The sequence below is a fragment of the Syngnathoides biaculeatus genome, chromosome 11, assembly GCF_019802595.1.
Source record: "Syngnathoides biaculeatus isolate LvHL_M chromosome 11, ASM1980259v1, whole genome shotgun sequence".
NCBI classification, from domain to species: domain Eukaryota; kingdom Metazoa; phylum Chordata; class Actinopteri; order Syngnathiformes; family Syngnathidae; genus Syngnathoides; species Syngnathoides biaculeatus.
In genome coordinates this window covers 16,026,047-16,043,805 of record NC_084650.1, presented here as the reverse complement: position 1 = coordinate 16,043,805, position 17,759 = coordinate 16,026,047, and the positions used below count along the sequence as shown (strand labels likewise).

Genomic DNA, 17,759 nt, shown 5'->3' with positions numbered 1-17,759 from the left:
CTGATTTATCGTGTGGCACGGTGGATCAGCTGGTAAAGGGCTGGCCTCACAGTTCTGAAGTCCCGGGTTCGACCCCGGCCACGCCTGTGTGGAGTTTGCATGTTCTCCCCGTGGCGGCGTGGGTTTCCTCACAAATCCAAAAAACATGCAACATAAATCGGACACTCTAAATTGCCCCTAGGTGTGATTGGGAGTGCGTCGTTTTGCCTCTATGTGCCCTGCGATTGGCTGGCAACTAGTTCAGGGTGTACCCTGCCTCCTACCTGTTGACAGCCTGGATAGGCTCCAGCACTCCCCCACACCCGTAGGGAGGATAAGCGGCAAAGAAAATGGATGGATGGAGATGATTTATTGCTTTCAGGCCATCTTGTCTGGAAGACAAATACGATAGAGGCACTACGTTGACAAACTTTTGAAAATAGTTGTTGGATATGAAACTTCTACTTGGCTTAATCATCCATCCATTTTCTGAGCCGCTTAACCTCACAAGGGTCGCGGGGAGTGCTGGGAGCCCATCCCAGCTGTCATCGGGCAGGAGGTGGGGTACATCTTGAACTGGTTTCCAGCCAATCGCAGGGCACATGGAGACAGAGAACAGTCGCACTCGCAATCACACCTATGGGCAATTGAGAGTCCTCAATGCATGTATGTTTTAGAGATGTGGGAGGAAACCAAAAGTTCCCGGAGAGAACCCACACAGGCACAGCGAGAGGTGGATTCAAACCCCGGTCCTTAGAACTGTGAGGCCAACACTCTACAGCTGCCCCCATCATTTCGCCCTACACTATAGATGTCTCATAGAATAAAAATTTCTGCTGATATTTCTGCTGTTTCTGTCCAATGAACGTGAGGGTTACTCAAACTATTAAAAGTTTTTGAAACTTTGGCCTGAAAAAAAAAAACAAAGGCATCAGAGATGTTATGTTTGTGATTTTGATTTTGCATGATTGAACTCCCCAAGTAACAAAACAATTTTTGAGCGGAGTTCCTCAAGGAAGTGTTTTGAGGCAATACGCTTTTCTCGAACATCCTCCTCCTCGGTCCACAAATAACAGATCTAGCCCTCAATTCTTCCTCGATCAAAAATTATGTGGCAAGCTACATATTCAGCAGGTACATGAGCGCGGTTTTGCACGTACGAGTGTCCTTGAGCGTGTAACCCGAAACCAAAACGTCCTCATCCGACGGATCGCTTTTGAGAATGTAGTCCACTTTCTTAATGAGCGCTTTAAAAAGTCAACTTCTAATCTGCTCTAAGAACAGCATTACACTATTTTACACCATTTAATTTGCCACTTTTTCTTATTTGTATTTTATGATAAAGACCGTATGTATATATTTTACACATTTAATTTATTTTGTTTTCGCTTTGTTGAGAAAAGCTATTCCCGCGCAACACTCCACAAACATCTATAATCAAAAAAAAGTGGAATGAGAATGAATCGGTACAGATACAGTAACGACCTGTCCTGACATTCCCAAAAATGTGACGCGAGTTGTTCCCAAAAAGAATAAAAAAAAAAAATATGAACACGAAAAAGATTTCCTGACCCGACAAGGACCCCAAAACCCTTCAACCCCCCAGCCCCCCCTTCACCCCCACCTCCCGCGTGAGTGCTAATACTTAAACCAGATGTCTTTAACAGATAACAAATGTCAGAAGCAATCGAAAGAAAGAATACCTTGTACAGTACAGACACGGCAGCGTCAGACCGACCTTTCAAATTGTCTTCTTTTTGACAAAGCGTAGCATTACCCAACTCCTTTATAAACATCACTCGCGTTTACTAAAGTTTTGATATCACGTGTGATATATAGCATCATATACAATATGATCCTGGCCTTTTCAAATCGAGTAAAGAGCTTTTTTTTTTTTTTTTTTTTACTCTCCGGTCTGGCGCCATCGCATTTCCCATTTTAAGAGTTTTAAGAGGAAGCCAAAATACGTTTGAGTCTGTGACTTTGACCTCACGTTTGTCTGTGGCTTCGCAACATTCTCCACAATGCATCCATCCATTTTCTAAGCCACCCATCCTCACAAGGGTCGCGTGTCACTGGGCCGGAGATGGGGTACACCCTGAACTGGATGCCGGCCAATCGCAGGGCGCACGGAGACAGACAACAGTCGCACCTAGGGGCAATTTAAAGTGTCAAATTAATGTATATTTTTTGGGGATGTGGGAGGAAACCAGAGTGCCTGGAGAAAACCCACGCAAGAACCCAGGAGAACATGTAAATTTCATACAGGGGGGGCCGAGATTTGACCCTCGGTCCTCAGAAGTGTGAGGCCAACGCTCTAAACGCCTGCCCCACCGTGCTGCCGGAGCATAAGACAGACATATTCCTGTTTCTTCACAGACTATAAATATTTGCCTGCGGGTATTATTTCATTGTCTGTCTACATGTGTTGCTGTATTGTTCAGATACCCGATGCTTGAAGGGTTACAACACTATAACATTCTTTCACCAGTCTATGGCGTTTTGTATTGTTTATTAGCATGGAGCCAGCAGGCAGCTCTGAGGCAAAATTGTGTGGCTGACATGTCATTCAAATTTGTTTTATGTTTACCTTGACAATTAACAGCGTGAAGGAACATCGAAGTCTGCTCTCTCGAACCTCGTCTCCAAAACATCCAACTTTGCCTGTCCCTCTAATGAGCTCATTTCTAATCCTATCCAACCTGCTCACTCCGAGTGAGAATCTCAACATCTTCACTTCTGCTTCCTGTCGTCGCTTCAGTCCCACCGTCTCTAATCCGTACATCATGGCCGGCCTCAACACCGTTTTATAGACTTTGCCCTTCATCCTCGCAGAGACTCTTCTGTAACATAGAACACCAGACACCTTCGGCCAACTGTTCTCCAACGCTTGGACCCGTTTCTTCACTTCCTCACCACACTCACCATTGCTCTGTGTTCTTGACCCCAAGTATTTGAAGTCATCCACCCTCGCCATCTCTTCTCCCTGAAGCTTCACTCTCCCTCCTCCGCCCCACATAAATTGTGTTTTACTTTGGCTAATCTTCATTCCTCTACCTCCATCTTTGTAACTGTTCCTCGGCCTGTTCCTTGCTTTCACTGCACCTCACCATATCATCTGCGAACGTCATGGTCCGAGGGGAATCCAGTCTAAACTCGCCTGTCAGCCTATCCATTACTACCCCAAACAGGAAGGGGCTCAGCGCGGAACCCTGATGCAGTCCCACCTCTAACTTAAATTCTTCTGACAGACCAACGGCACATCTCACCGCTGTTCTCCTGCCCTCATACATGTCCTGTACTATTCTTAACATATTTCTCCGCCACACCAGACTTGTCGTACCATAGTTCTTCTCTTGGTACTCTGTCATCGGCTCTTTCTTTCTTTCACTTTCGTGCTACTCGAAAAAAGTCCGGTCACTCACTAAAGGTATTTCTTTTATTTTCTACGGTAGATATTTTGCAGCCTCTTATTCGGGTTCTCCTTGACGACCGCCGGCCCAACCGGCTTCAGGCTCATCTGACTTGCTGTCGACCCCGTTTGCTCTATTTGCGGCCATCGTCTGTGATGTGTCTTTGAAGGTTCGCCTTTATAGTCTATTCATAGTCATCCTCTGGTGATGCAGCCAACATTTAGGCCAGTGAGCTTTGTGCGTGTGTTGGGGGGGGGATTCTGCTGGCCCTCCTCCCAGTTCTGGTGATTGATGGAGCTTGCGGTTCACACTGACAAGAGCGGCTCAGCGGAACAACCAACAACTCGGTGGCTGCGCTTAAGCGGGACGACCTCCACTCAAAAAGCGCCGAGCGGGTAAAGAGTCGCGGGGAGGAAGCGGACTCCCGAGTGGACGGAGCTCCTCGGGTTCTACGGCGGATCGGGTTACCGCCGCCGACCCGTTTCTCCCACGTTCTCCTGTCTGGCTTCGGCGTCTTCCCGCCGAAGTCGCTTGTCTCGCCACCTGTCGCGGTGGGCCACGAGGGTCCCCGAGTTCACAAAAATGATGGATGCATTTTCATTTTTTTTTTTACATAAGTTGTAAAAAGTGTCCGTCGTGCTGCATCGAATTACATCAAACAATTTCAAATATTTCCCAAAGAATTTTACTTTTAATCCCCAACAGATGTGGTCAAACAGGTTCATTTGTGAACATTTAATTACAAAGACAGCAAAAATTAATCCTTGTAATCATATTTTTTGGTATTCAGCCAGCGTTTATGGGTTTGCTGGAACCGCTGGAGATTTTCCTGAAAATAATTTTACATTCAAATGCACAACATATGTTCTATTTATGTAACATGTCTGATAGCTCGACCAAGCACGTTTAATCTTGTGTTGTTTTTATTACCATTAGCATGATGCATAAATTTATGCAAAGGCTATTTAATCCATTTCTATGTCACGATGTCCATTACAAGATTTTTGATTGCAATTTTCTCTTTTCGTCTAAACTATCAAGCTCGTATTTTTAAAGGTGTTTGGTCTCAAACCTGAGACAGAATAAAAACACGTGTATAAAACTCTACAAGGATATTTCTTACAGCATGGCTGCCTCATAAATAATCTTTTTCACTTTCCTCGCAGCTGCCCAGATGTTTGATTTACAGCATCGTCGTATCGCTTTCATTTTGTTATCAAATCCTACGCGAGAGGGGAAAAAAAAAAAAGATCAACTGTAAAGATTCTCAGCGTGCGCTTGGTGACATTTAAAGTGCCGGGCCGTTAACAATATATCCGGTTGCCGCTTTTTTTTTTTTTTTTTTTTTTTACTGCTGTCCGTGGATCAAATCGTGGCATCTGGATGCGGGACGGGACGTGACGTTACTCTCCCAGTGGCTCGGTGCCAAAGACGCAGAACCAAAATTCATCACTTCATTAAAAAAAAAAAAAAAGTCAGCGTAGATTTGGATGGTTTGCTAAGTAATCAATACCGGAGGCGCAGCTGCAAAAGCCCATAAAACCGGCCCATAAAAAGGGTGGGACAGGTGCTCATGACAGTGACCATGCTAGCTAAAGGCTGACTCGCTAACGTGAGAGCAGGTTTCCTGCATCATGTACCATAGAAAGATTTGCCAACTTAGTGAAGAATTATCAAGAAATGAACAATCATAGCTTAATGAGGTCCACAGGCACATTTAGGTTTGTTTACAAGCTCATTCTGTATTTAATAATAGCATACGTACTGCTAACGTTCATTGCCCCAATCACAAACGGATCGCTGACTGCTCTTCAGCATTTATGATGTCACCGTATGAGACTATTTGAAGTGCTTTTAATGCCCGCACAAGCGTGAGATGTTGCATTTTAATTGCGCTGGGTGTACACAAGTTCAGGAAAGTACCCAAACCGTGGCTAGCCCGTCTCCCACGCAGACATGTGGCGCGTATGAGACGTATCGTAATTTCCGGCCTATAAACCGCGATTTTTATCCACACGCTTTCAACCTTGCGGTGATGCGGCTAATTTGTGCATTTTTTTCTAACGGCCGCAAGGGGGCATTGGAGCGGAAATCATAAGAGTGGGACCGGTGGAATATATGTGCCGAGGAAGTGACTTTTACTGGTCCGACACTGATAGCGCTGCGCTAGAGTGTTACTGCTGTGATTTTCACTAGTGTTTTTTTTTTTAAACTGGCCCTGTTAATGCGACGCCAGCGTTAGCTTGGCGCTACCGTTAGTGTGGTGGCGCCAGCGTTAGCTAGCGTTACTAGTCCGGTCTTGTTAGCGCTGCACTCGCGCGTTACTGCCATGTCTCAGTGATTTTTACTGGTACGTTTTTTTTTTTTAACCGGCCCTGTTAGCGTGGCGCTAGCGTTATCGTGACGGCGCTAGCGTTAAAAATGTGTACCGTCTTTCTTTGTAAGTATCTCGTGTTTGAATGTGGGTTTCAATTACGGTATTTTATTTGTAATTATGTGCGATAGTGGACATCGAACCCTCTGGATCAATGTAGAAACCAGTTCCCCAACCCAACATCATCATCATCATCATCACTAATATTCTAAACTCTTATTTATTTACATCTCCAAACTGCTCAGTATGTAAATAAATAAAAACACATCAATAACTGCTAGCTGCTATTCCTATCATTGTTACAATTAGTTGGTAAAAACTAAAAAAGTATTACCATTAAAATGATACACATACAAGCATTATTTAATAACTATTGCTTTTCCATATTTTTAAAGTGTGCTGACACTATGAGCACAAACCCCAACGATGCCACGCATATCCCTGCTGAAAAATTTCTATAGAAATTCAAGAGAAATCTATAGAATTTGCACAGAACAATTTGTTCTATAGAACTTTGGCTGTGATTTTCTATGGAAATTCTGCATACAACAATAACATTTCTATAGAAATTCTATAGGACTTGGGTCCTAAAGTTCTATAGTTCTTTGGAAATTCTTGAGAAATGTTCTAAAGAACATTTTTAGCAGGGATTGTCAGTTAGGACTCCAAAATCATTACCAGGGCACATTCTCCTCTTCCAAAATTGAAAAAAAGCAGCGCATACTTTTCATTTATTTTTAATCAGAAACTGTGGACGGGCCGGATGCGGCCTGCGGGCCGGGCCGGACTTTGCCTGGCCAGGTGGGCTGTGAGTTCACCCATGAGGGGGAAAAAACATGAACGCCAAAAAAAAAAAAAAAAAACAACATCTTCTGGTCCTCCCTTGAGAGCCAGACCGAAAATTGTCACATGATCGTCCTTCCCTTGCGGTTATGGATTTGTTCATTTTTCATCTGTAAATCTATTTGTTTGTTTTATTTTTTAGTGACTAATTTTGTACCCCATTTCACAACCGGCAGAAATCCGCGCACCCCCTCGGAAATGTCTCCTGTGTGTGATTTAGAATCAATAACTAAATCCAAATAAATAAGTGAGGATGCCTCGTGGCATCATCTCAATGTCAACAGGGTTCGTCTAGCCGGGGGTGGGGGCCGGGGGGGGGGGGGGGGGGATCCAGGACCCGAGTTGCTTTGACCGCACATTTCCGCTGCGTCCATTTTGCCTTTTGCGTCGCCTCCCCTCTTTGGATTTTAATACTCGGGCTGCGTGAGCTTTAATATCGTAGTCGAGTGTCTGCCGAGCCAGCAGGTGCTACTTCAATCCCTTCATATTCTAAGTAAATCCCGAGGAAAGGTGTTGAGGGATGCGCGAGGCAGGTAGGGGAAGGTTGTTCCCGTCTTTTCATTCCTGGCTCCCCCGCCCCCATTCAACACCCCCCCCCTCCCCCACAGACCCCAACACCCCCGCCGTGCAATACAGCAGCGCGGCTTCTCTCCATTTCATGCCGGAATTTAGCAGATTTGAACGCTGGCGCGACCTGTGACGGGATACGGACTGTATGTTGTCAAAAAGAAGATAAACCGTTGTTCCGCTTTTCTAAACAGAAAATATTTCATCTCTATATTATGAAATATTTGGGTCAGCATGTTCATCCTGTTAGTGTCGCACTTACCGTAATTTCCGGCCTATAAGCCGCGACTTTTTTCATACGCTTTAAACCCTGCGGCTTATGCAGTGACGCGGCTAATTCGTGCATTGCGGCCGCAAGGGGGCACTGGAGCGGAAAAGGTAAGAGTGAGACCGGTGGGATGTATGTGCCGAGGATGAGACTTTTACCGTTTTTTTTAACCGGCCATGTTAGCGCTACGCTAGCGTTAGTGCTGTGCTAGCGTGTTGCTGGTGTGCCTCAATGATTTTTACCGGTATGTTTTTTTGTAACCAGCCCTGTTAGCACCGTGCTAGCATTAGCGCTGTGCTAGTGCTGTTGTGTTACTGCCGCGTCTCAGTGATTTCTTTTTAACCGTCCCTGTTAAGTACTGTGCTATCGTGTTGCTACTATGTAGATGCCACGGCAGTTTTTTTTTTACCGGTATGTTTTTTTTTTTTTTTTTACTAGCCCTGTTCATGCTACCGCGTTGTTGCTATGTTAAGCTAAGCTTAGGTATTAAAACTGAAAAGTCTTTCTGTGCACCGCCTTTCTTTGTAAATATTTAGTGTTCCATTATAGGCACTTGCGGCTTTTACACAGGTGCGGCTTATGTATGTACCAAACGGTATTTCCTTTACAAATGTACTGGGTGAGGGTTATAATCAGGTGTGCTCTGTAGGCCCGAATTTGGACTTTGTTGGACATTGCTAAAACGATAAAATTTCAATGGTTATAAACGATAAGAAAGATTTCACAAATACGGTTGCTGTGCTATCCAAAAAAATCTTTTCTATTTGGTTATTATGTTGTTTACCGGAGCATTTGTCTGCTTTGTTTCCTGAAAAAGAAGTTACACTTTCTTAAAAAGAAAAAGAGTGAAGCTGGAATATTCTATTAAATTGTCTTTAAATGTAATTGTATAGTGTGCATGTGGCACTCTTCCACATCATTCATTTGCTAAAAAGAATGCGATGATGTTACACTTTCCTAAAATGAAGTAAAACTATTGAGGTCAGACTTATTTGATAAAGAAAACATGTAAGGTGTAAATATTTAGTTGACACTGCTTAACTGACGATTGCACGTTGTTGGTAAAAAAAACATACAGATGTAGAAGTTTTCTAAAAGGAAAATATTTCACCCGTTTCACTGCACGGTCAACTTCGTGCCTTTCTTAAAACGCCGACAAACTAACAACGTGATTTGTTTTCCCGTTATCCGATCAAAGGCGGGATACCACCGTAACACAGTAGTCGTTACTGTACGAATGCCGATGACTTGCGTTCAGAGACAAGAGCCCGTGCGCTGCGCCGCCTCCTCCTCTTAGCGTGACAATGTTAGGCCGCCCCCCCCAACATGTTTTATTTAATAATGTGGGAATTTTCTTTTGTTTTGCTTTCATTACATTCCCGGAGGCTGAACACGGAACCAGAAAGCCACTCCTCTGCCGCTCTCTCCGCGCGCTTGAAAGCCCGACAACTTCCAAATAGAGCATCTGGATTGAAAACCGGGAGGTTTTTGACACAATGCGTGCTTAATGCCGCGGAATTCTCTCGCTGTCTTCTTTCCCTCGCCGTCTTCCCTTATTGGTGACCACCCAACGCAGGCCCGGGGAGCCCGCTGGCTGCGGGGGCCGCAGATTTAGGACACAAAAGACGTAAAGCCTGAAGCCGCGGGGGAGTGTTTCCGTGGGTCGCGATGAAAAGTGTGTTTTGGTGTGTTAAGATGAGGAGGGCGGAGGGGGTGGGGGGTAAAAGGCCGATGGTGGGCCCATGCATCAACAAGACCACCGCCTTTGACGCCGCTCAGAGGCTCCCTGGATGCTCCCGTGTGGTTTTGACAGCGCAAACTTTGCTTTATGAATTTATCTTTTTTTTTTTTTTTTTTTTTTTAAACAGTAAACCCCTGGCCCGTTCCTGGTTCGCTAGTCACTAAATCATGAATTTTCATCATTTATTTTTAAAGGCTAAATCTGGCAAACGGAGACATTCACGGGGGGTGCACCAGCCAAAACATCAGTTGCAGCTCCTCATGTTTTGCCTGACACTCTTCAAGAAGTATTCATCCTACAGGATGTTATACGAGTCTGGGAACGTGCCCGAAATGGCAGACTCCATGCGGAATTCCGTGCATTCTGTAAGTTCGTTTCATGCCTCCGGTTATGGCTGAAACGTTCACCGGCGTCGAGCCGTGGAACCGCTTTTAATTGCGTGCCAACCGCGTCAGAGATATGCGTTGATGCGCACCAGCCAAAATATTAGATAGGCAAAATAATGTTGGATTAAGAGAGAAATTCACCTAAAAACATGTTATGGTCTGAAATTTACGTTTATTATTCCTCTGAATTAAGTGACTTTTGAGGTTTTTACAGGTGGACACGTCGATCATAAAAGGATGCAAAAAAAAAAAAACCATCTCGGGACCCAAAATTTTGCAAGACTTTTGTACTCTGTAGCAGCCATTTTGGGCAATTTCCAGGGTACCCACTTTGACCAACTCCTTAAAAGCAAAGCCAAACGAGCTCGTATCGGACGGTATGTAGCAAAGAGTCCAGAAGTCGGCTACAAGGAATGTTCCCTCTAAGCTGCGCACCTGCGTAATTGCGCACTTGTAGCGCACACTCAGCGCACATGAAAACCGATCCAGCGCAGTGAACCACAGCCTGCACGGGGTCTCTAACAAGCTGCTGCTCGGCCACACCATGCCACACACTCTACTTCCTTGTTTACCTGACAACGCCCCCCTCCGGCTCTTAAAGGGGTACACTCATAATTACAAACACCGCCCACCACCGGTGCTTTAGTTAGAAACACAGTCTGGGCAACGTAGAGCAAAGACAAGTTAGACATGCTGCTTATGTGTACTCTCGATAATAATGGAAAAAGTACAACAACAACAAAAAAAAGATGTTGGTGTAACGAATGTCAAAATGTGTGAATAATACTAATAATAATAACAGGATGAGATTTTGAGTAAAAAAGGTCTGGTCTGGAGCCAAAGTAGAAAGTACAGGATGAGAAGGTGTATAATGTTAAAATTCCACCTTGGCGCAGCCTGATCGAGGATGAAAGCACAGACAATACAGAGCACAAAAAGCTAATTCTGTATTTTAAAAATAGGAGACATCATAACGTTAACCTTAAAACTGTTTGGTCGCATCATTCAGCTTTCAACAAGCATTGCGAAAGATATTCCACAAGCAATAATTCAGTTTTACACCCAGAAAAACAGACGGGGATATCATTGTGGGTTAAAAAAAAAAAATGAAACAAAGTTGTAAGTGACATTTCAAATTTACAGTTCATAGTTGGCTTGGTTTGGTTAGCAAGTTTGCAAAAACACGAATAAAATTGTTCTTAAAATTTTCTGATGGTAATTGTAAATGCTGTAATGTGAATCCTTTAATGAGGCATGTAACCTCGATGGATAACACCGATCTGACTGCAGTGCATACGCCTGATGTTGCTCACAGTGATCAAAGGGGGCGCTCGCGGGCTTAGCGTGTTTGCTCAGACGCGTCAAAAATTAGAGGGAACGTTGGCGAAAAGTACCACCAGTGCTATACGGGCTACCTCTACTGCTATCCAAAAGAATCATTGAACTAAATGTTCAAATACTGCATAATGTTGCAGTTACTTCCAGTACTGCATTGCATATTTAAGTACAATTCAATTTAACTTAAGGGCAATACTTAATAATTTAATCATTTAAAAATAATGTTTTCAAAAAATGTATTGAGGCACAAGTTTTATTCAAATTTGCAAGACCATATTTAAATCTTTTTTGAGTACAGTTTTTAATTTTGTAATATTTAAGTACAGTCTTGATGATCAAAATGTGAAATGGTACTGTGGACATTGTGTATTAGTTGAAGGATTTTAAAGTACCGGTATAAGTATTTTTTTGGGGTGGTTGCAAACACCTGATCTAGCCAAATGGGCGGTGGTATATTTTGCAATATTTTTTGTTTTATTGCTTTGTTCCAAGTAGAAGTACACCAAAGAACCAGTCCTGGATTTCACCCCAAACGGCTCCTTTGAACCAGAAAGGCAGACTTCCTGTTCAATTTTGTGCATGCGCAGTGTCCACCCAATTCTGTGCCCCCCCCCCTCTCGGAGGCTGCGTGGCACGGCAAAGCAGATGCGCCTCCCGGGCAAGCGGCGAGCTGGCGGAGGGCTGCCAACGCCTGTGAAGGTTCGGTTTGAAGGGGGTGAAAGGTGGGCTGAAGCGCGGGGTTACGGCCGGGTGTGCGAGGTAAGGGTGAGGGCAAAAATGTCCGAAACGCGCCTCGGGGGCAGAGAGCTCATTGGTCAGTGTTTATTTATCGTGCACGCGTACTCGCACGCACAAACGTGTGTGTAGTTGGATGATACGTGATACAACTGATGGGGGTGATTTGAAGTGCGAGTGAGAAATTTAAAAATAATAAGAATTATATATAAAATGCAATATAAAAAAAAAAATCTAAATAAATATTTTAAAAATATCTATATTATTCCCATTAATTATTTGCTTGTGCTTAATGCTGAGCCAATGGATAATTTATTAAATGCTCTTCTTTTTATTTAATTCTATTTGTAAGCGGTTAACACAGTGGAACAACTGGTTTGAGCATTGGCCTCACAAATCTGAGGACCCGGGTTCAATCCCAGCCCTCCCTGTGTGGAGTGAGCATGTTCTCCCCGTGCCCGCGTGGGTTTTCTCCGGGCACTCCGGTTTCGTCCCACATCCCAAAAATATGCAACATTCATTGGTGACTCTAAATTGCACGTCGGTGCGATTGTGAGTGTGACAGCTTTCTGTCGCTATGTGCCCTGCGATTGGCTGGCAACCAGGTCAGGGTGTACCCCGCATCCTGCCCGATGACAGCTGGGATTGGCTCCAGCATACCCGCGACCCTTGTGAGGATAAGCGGCTCAGAAAATGGATGGATCGATGTATTTGTAAGGGGACGGTCCAAGTCTTATTCTTCTGATTCGTAATCAAATATTTATTATTTGATGTGTAGTAACACTATGATCATAACATTATTCAATAAGCCATTCTCATTAATCAATTATATATATTTTTATTGTTGTTTGAGAATGTTGTCACTTTATTCTACAATTCTTCCAGCATTGTTTTTTTTATGATTCGAATTATTACTTTGGAAATATTTTTAAATAAATCTTACTACATAAGAAAATGTATTTTTTTTTATTTTAAGCCTTTTATATTTTTAACAATATTGTAATAATTACTTCCAATAATATTTTTTCATCAACAGTTTAATTCTATGACATTTTCAAACTTGTTCTTTTTAAATTAATTTCGAATACAGTACGAATGTCATAATTTGAAAAAAACTAATAATTTTAAGTATATTCTTGGATCATCATGATATTCTTTTGCATTAATTTTATTATTATAATTATTAGTTTTGAATAATTTCCTTTCTGGATAGAATATGAAATTATCCCATATATTTGATTAAAATAAATATATTTATACTCCGCGACCTTTGTGAAGATAAGCAGCTAAGAAAATGGATGGATGGATGGATGGATAATATATTATTTACTACACGATAAACAATATATGCAATATTATTTTCTAAGTGGCATTTTTTTTTTTTTGCTACTTCAGTAGGACTTATTTGTTCTTATGCAGAAAGAAGGACTAAGAAGGACGTTCCCATGACAAAGGATGGACACCGGCATCGGCGTTCTTTGTTTTTGTGGGGTTTTTTTTTCAATTTTGTTCTCCTCGGTAGCGTGCCAGGCACCCTGCTGTTTTGTTGTTGTTGTTGTTTTGTAGTAAAGTCCCGGCTTACTGGGAAAATGGCGGAGGAGAGCAAGCCAAGGAAAGAAAAACGAAGGCGCTCCATCGTGAGCTAATGACTCGGGTGGGGGGGAGACGCACGTGGGTATGCTGGGAGCCTCCCGAGGCTCCGCTCAAGCACGCGTGAGAATATTCCAAATATTCATTATCAGCTTCCACGCTTCCTCCCTGTAGCATGATGAAACGTTAACGCAGGGGCGTTCCCGCGGCTTTGGCGAGGCTCAAGATCTCATAAAATCAACTGTCACCTGCGTCGTCATTGGCCGCTTACAAAATAACAACTAGAGCAACAAGCTGGGCCCCTTAAAGCCTTTCGATGCATTATTAATATTTTTGCTAGCCTAAACTCCTTCTGGACGCGATACGGCCGAGCCCGGATTAACGGCAAAGAATTTAATATACATGCGCACGCACACGCGCTCCGTCTGTTGTTCGTTAAGAGAAAGAAAGCGGCCCCGCCCCTTTCGGACGAGGCCATGTGTTGTCATTTACAGTCAAATTTTGCGCAGTCGACGGCGAAAAAAAAAAAGCGGATTAGAGGCATAAACGCGACGCTTCTGGTGTTAATGTCCCTCGTACGGGGAGGGGGCGCAGGGGGGGAGGGAGCCCCCGGCCAACAATAAGCTACAGTTGAGGAAAAAGACACATGAGGGACTCGTTTTGGATAACTCAGTCTATATTGCTTACTTATCCTCTTTAAGTATGATTCAATGTTTCAATGCAAAATCTTAAATGAAAAATAAATACCTTTTTGTTGTTCTAGAAAAAACTAACATTTGGGGGCCTTAAGTGTTTTTCCAGTGGAGAAAAAAATGGTTAAAATGTGCTTTAAAATTTTGTGAGGAATTTATTTATTTTTTTCTCCTGGGAGAACTTTCTCGTGGAAATTTGATTGAAAATTATAAAAAACTCAAATTGTATTTTTTGGGTGGTTCGGGGGGAATACTTTGGGTGGAAATTTGGTAGATTGTGTGTGTGGGGGGAGTAGGGGGCTTTCAGACTAAATCCTCTAGGCAAAAATAGAAAAATATTTTGAGGGAAATATTTTTAGGTAATATTTTCAGGAAACATTTGGCAAAAAAAGGAAAATTGAAAAAATATTTTGGATTAAAAAAAAAAGATTTACTGGTAAAATTCAGAAAAATATCTGGAGAGAAATACAGGGAGACAAATAATACAAATGTAGTTTAAAAAAGAAAAATATTTTTTACAAAAAAATAGTAAAATAAAAAAATCTGTTCGCACTGGTGAAAAAAATGGAGGATTGGTATCTTTTTTTCTTTAAAAAAATGCATTTTTCAGGGAAAATTTAAGTTAAAATGTTTTTTTTTTTTAATTTTTAAAACATTTTTGGGGAAAAGATTCTTGAAATAGGAAAACGTATTGGGGAAACTTATTCTGCGATTAAAGAATTACTCTGCGGGATGAAAACAGGAAAATACGAAAACAACTGAAAAATATATCTCGAAAAGGTCTTTAATTTTTTTTAAGGTTGAAAATGGAAGAAGAATATTTTAGGAGAAAACTTTTGGTGAATTTCCTATTTTCTGTGCAAAAAAAAAAATACTAATTTTGAGAAAACCTAAAATCGCTAAACTTGTTATCTCTGTAGGACTAGATGTGCCGAGCAGTAGCGGGCGGAGGCCTTGGCGCTATTGATTAAATGCCAGCAACGCTCTCATAAATAGTCGCGTTTATTGTGCGAGGAAGGAGCGCAAACGGATGCGGTTGGAGGTGACACTAAAACAACCTCCTCTGCCGCTTTGACAAATTTATGTTAACAAGCAAATTAGCCACAGCGGGACGCCGCCGGGGTCCCCGATCAATGGCTGCAGTTAAAAAAAAAAAAAGTTACCGCTCGCCCGCCGCCGTGGAAACGGCCCCGGCCCCCGACAATAACCTACAACTGAGCGAGACACAAAAGCTATTGACGCGGCGAGAGCGCTTCAATTTCCCCAGGCGGCGGGGCGCTGTCACATCAAACTGGCTATTAGTCACAAATTCTGCTGCTACGCCGCCCCCCGCCCCCCCCGCCCCCCCAACCCTATAGCCGATCTCAGGGGGGACCTTGTCAACTTGAAAGTTGTGCCGCTGGCAAAAGGACATCTGGTTCCACTGGAGAGAGAGAGTGAGGGGGGGGGGGGCGTGTTGCATACAAGAGGCTGACGAAAGAGAACAAACGGCACCACTTTGGAATTGTCAGAGCTCGTTAGCGACGAGACAATAACGGCCAGGAGACCCACGTCGGTTCCCCTCCTTGACCTGACGTGTCGCCCCCGATGAGGCCGTGTTCACAATTGTATGTTTGTCCGCAGGAGGCGGCTCGCCGTTAAAAGTGTGACAGCGGAGCATCCAGCTCATGGTCAAAGGTTAGCACGTCAACAATTCTTTAGCCTGATCTCGTACTCGTCAGAGTCATGTTTGAGTGTTTACACAAAACAAGAAAACATATATAGTGGCGCTTCGGTTCGCGAACACAATCCGTTCCAGAAGGCCGGTGGAAAAACGAAACGTTCGAAAACCAATGCGGGTTTTCCCATTACAATGAATGGAAAATGAAATAATGCGTTCCACGCCGAAAAAATGCTGTATTTTTTTTAAAGCGACATCCTTTTAAAGAGACATCCTTCCTGCCTTCCTCGCCAACACTATCCCTAGCTAACCGCTACTCGTCTACGAAAATAAGTAGCAACTTTTCGACTTCCTCCAAGATTTTTGGCCTCTGCTTGGTCAACACGCTTGCTCCTTTAGCAACATGACTTGTTTGAGGGCATCCTTGTGTTTCAGAATGGTGCTGATCGTCGATTTCGCCAGGCCAAACTTCTCCGATAGCTCAGAAACAAGCACGGCAGATTCGTATTGATCGAATCCAAATCCTTCTTGAACAGTTCGACAGTTTTACGCACCACTTTCTTTTTTTTCCAGCACCAGCAGTTCCACTTGCCTTCTTTGGAGCTATGATCGGGGGGTTAACCCTCTCTGGACCAAATAAAATTTGGCCGAGGGAAAAATCACTTTCAGAAAATGATACTCTGGACTTAAAATTTTCAATTATATTAATATTTTGTTGCAAATTTGCAACAACCCTACCCGTGAAGGGTTAATATTGCTCAATTCAAGTCAATACCGGACACGTCCGCATGCAGAGGAGTGTGTGGGTCAACTGGTTGCATCGCACGCGTTATGTCGTCTCCGCTTTTTTCAGGGGTGCGTTCGAAAGCACAATAACAAATCCCCGTGAGTCAGCTGGTCGAGGCGTTCGAATACCTATTTTCGTTCGAAAACCAAAGCAAAAATATCTCCAAATTTTCATTCGAAAACTGATTTGGACGAAAACAGAGACGTTCTATAGGTATAGGAATAGGTACCACTGTATATCGATTTTCTGACCAACTTATCCTCACAAGTGTCGCAGGAGTTCCGGAGCCAACCCAGCTGTCAACGGGCAGGATGTAGGGTAAACCCTGAACTGGTTGCCAACCAATCACAGGGCACGTAGAGACAAACAGCCGCACTCGCAATCACACCTAGGGACAATTTAGAGTCTCCAATCAATGCATGTTTTTGGGGCTGTGGGAAGAAACCCGGAGAAAACCCACTCAGGCACAGGGGAGAACATGCAAACTCCATACAGGCTGGATTGGGATTCGAACCCCGCTCCTCAGAACTGTGAGGCCAACGCTGTACTGCTGCACGACCATGCCGCCTGGTAAAAACATTCTGGGGGCAATTTTGTTTTCTTTAAATATGGTGAAAAAAGTTTTAATTTAAAAAGTATTCATGTTGTCTTGCTGTTGGACACGGGCAGCCAATCCGCATCCCCCGAATGACTCCGTTCCCTCTTCTGTTCCAAACAGGGGGCGGCGGCGGCGGCGGCGTGCCAGCCATCACTCAACTTGTCTATTAATTAACTAATACAACGCCTAACGCGTCTCCAATCAATGCCTCTTTAAGAGAAGGAGGTGCGACGCCATGTCGAGGAAACGCCCCGTCACTCCGGCTCGGCGGAGGTGGGGACGCATCACTTGCCTAATTGACTCCGACGAGGAGTGCATTTGAGCCGCGGAAAGTGCGGCGGGGACGGCAGATGGTGACCCGTGAAATCCCCGCCACGCCGTAAAGACGAGGGGTGGGGGGGGGGACGCGACACATCAGAAACAAATAAACGGGTTCCACGTTTTCCACCCGTTCGGGGTGAGAAGAGAGAGGGGGGGGGGGGGACGAGGCGCAATAAGAAAGCGCTGATGTATTTATAAGGAGATTTACGGCCATTGCGGTCGCCTCCCCGCGGAGGTGGAAGAATACAGACGGCTCCGAATAAAAGGAGACTCAGATCATCAATTTTTAGAGGGAGGGATTTGCCACATTTAATGAATTCATGCTCGCCTCCGACATCAACCCTTCTCCTGCCGGATGAGGGATGAAAAAACACCCTCGCGGCACACAAACGCGGCGAGGTGCTCTGCAGGCGATCAATCACCCATCGGTTGTTGAGAGCGCTTGTCCTGCTCCTGGAGGATGTTCT

General features: G+C 43.9%; 1 protein-coding gene across 5 annotated transcripts in view; it reads right to left on the bottom strand.

Moving 5' to 3' along the window:
• The window catches only part of LOC133508782 (uncharacterized), a 204,386-nt gene that overhangs the window by 80,975 nt on the left and 105,652 nt on the right, over positions 1-17,759 (bottom strand). The window contains exon 1 of one of the 5 annotated variants that reach the window (XM_061835194.1): positions 2,570-2,707. The exons of the other annotated variants lie outside the window; for them this stretch is intronic. Coding sequence (XP_061691178.1) covers positions 2,570-2,633 — 64 coding nt within the window. The 5' untranslated portion in view covers positions 2,634-2,707. Of the gene's footprint in view, positions 1-2,569; positions 2,708-17,759 lie in introns of those variants that run through there. 5 annotated transcript variants of the gene reach the window in all.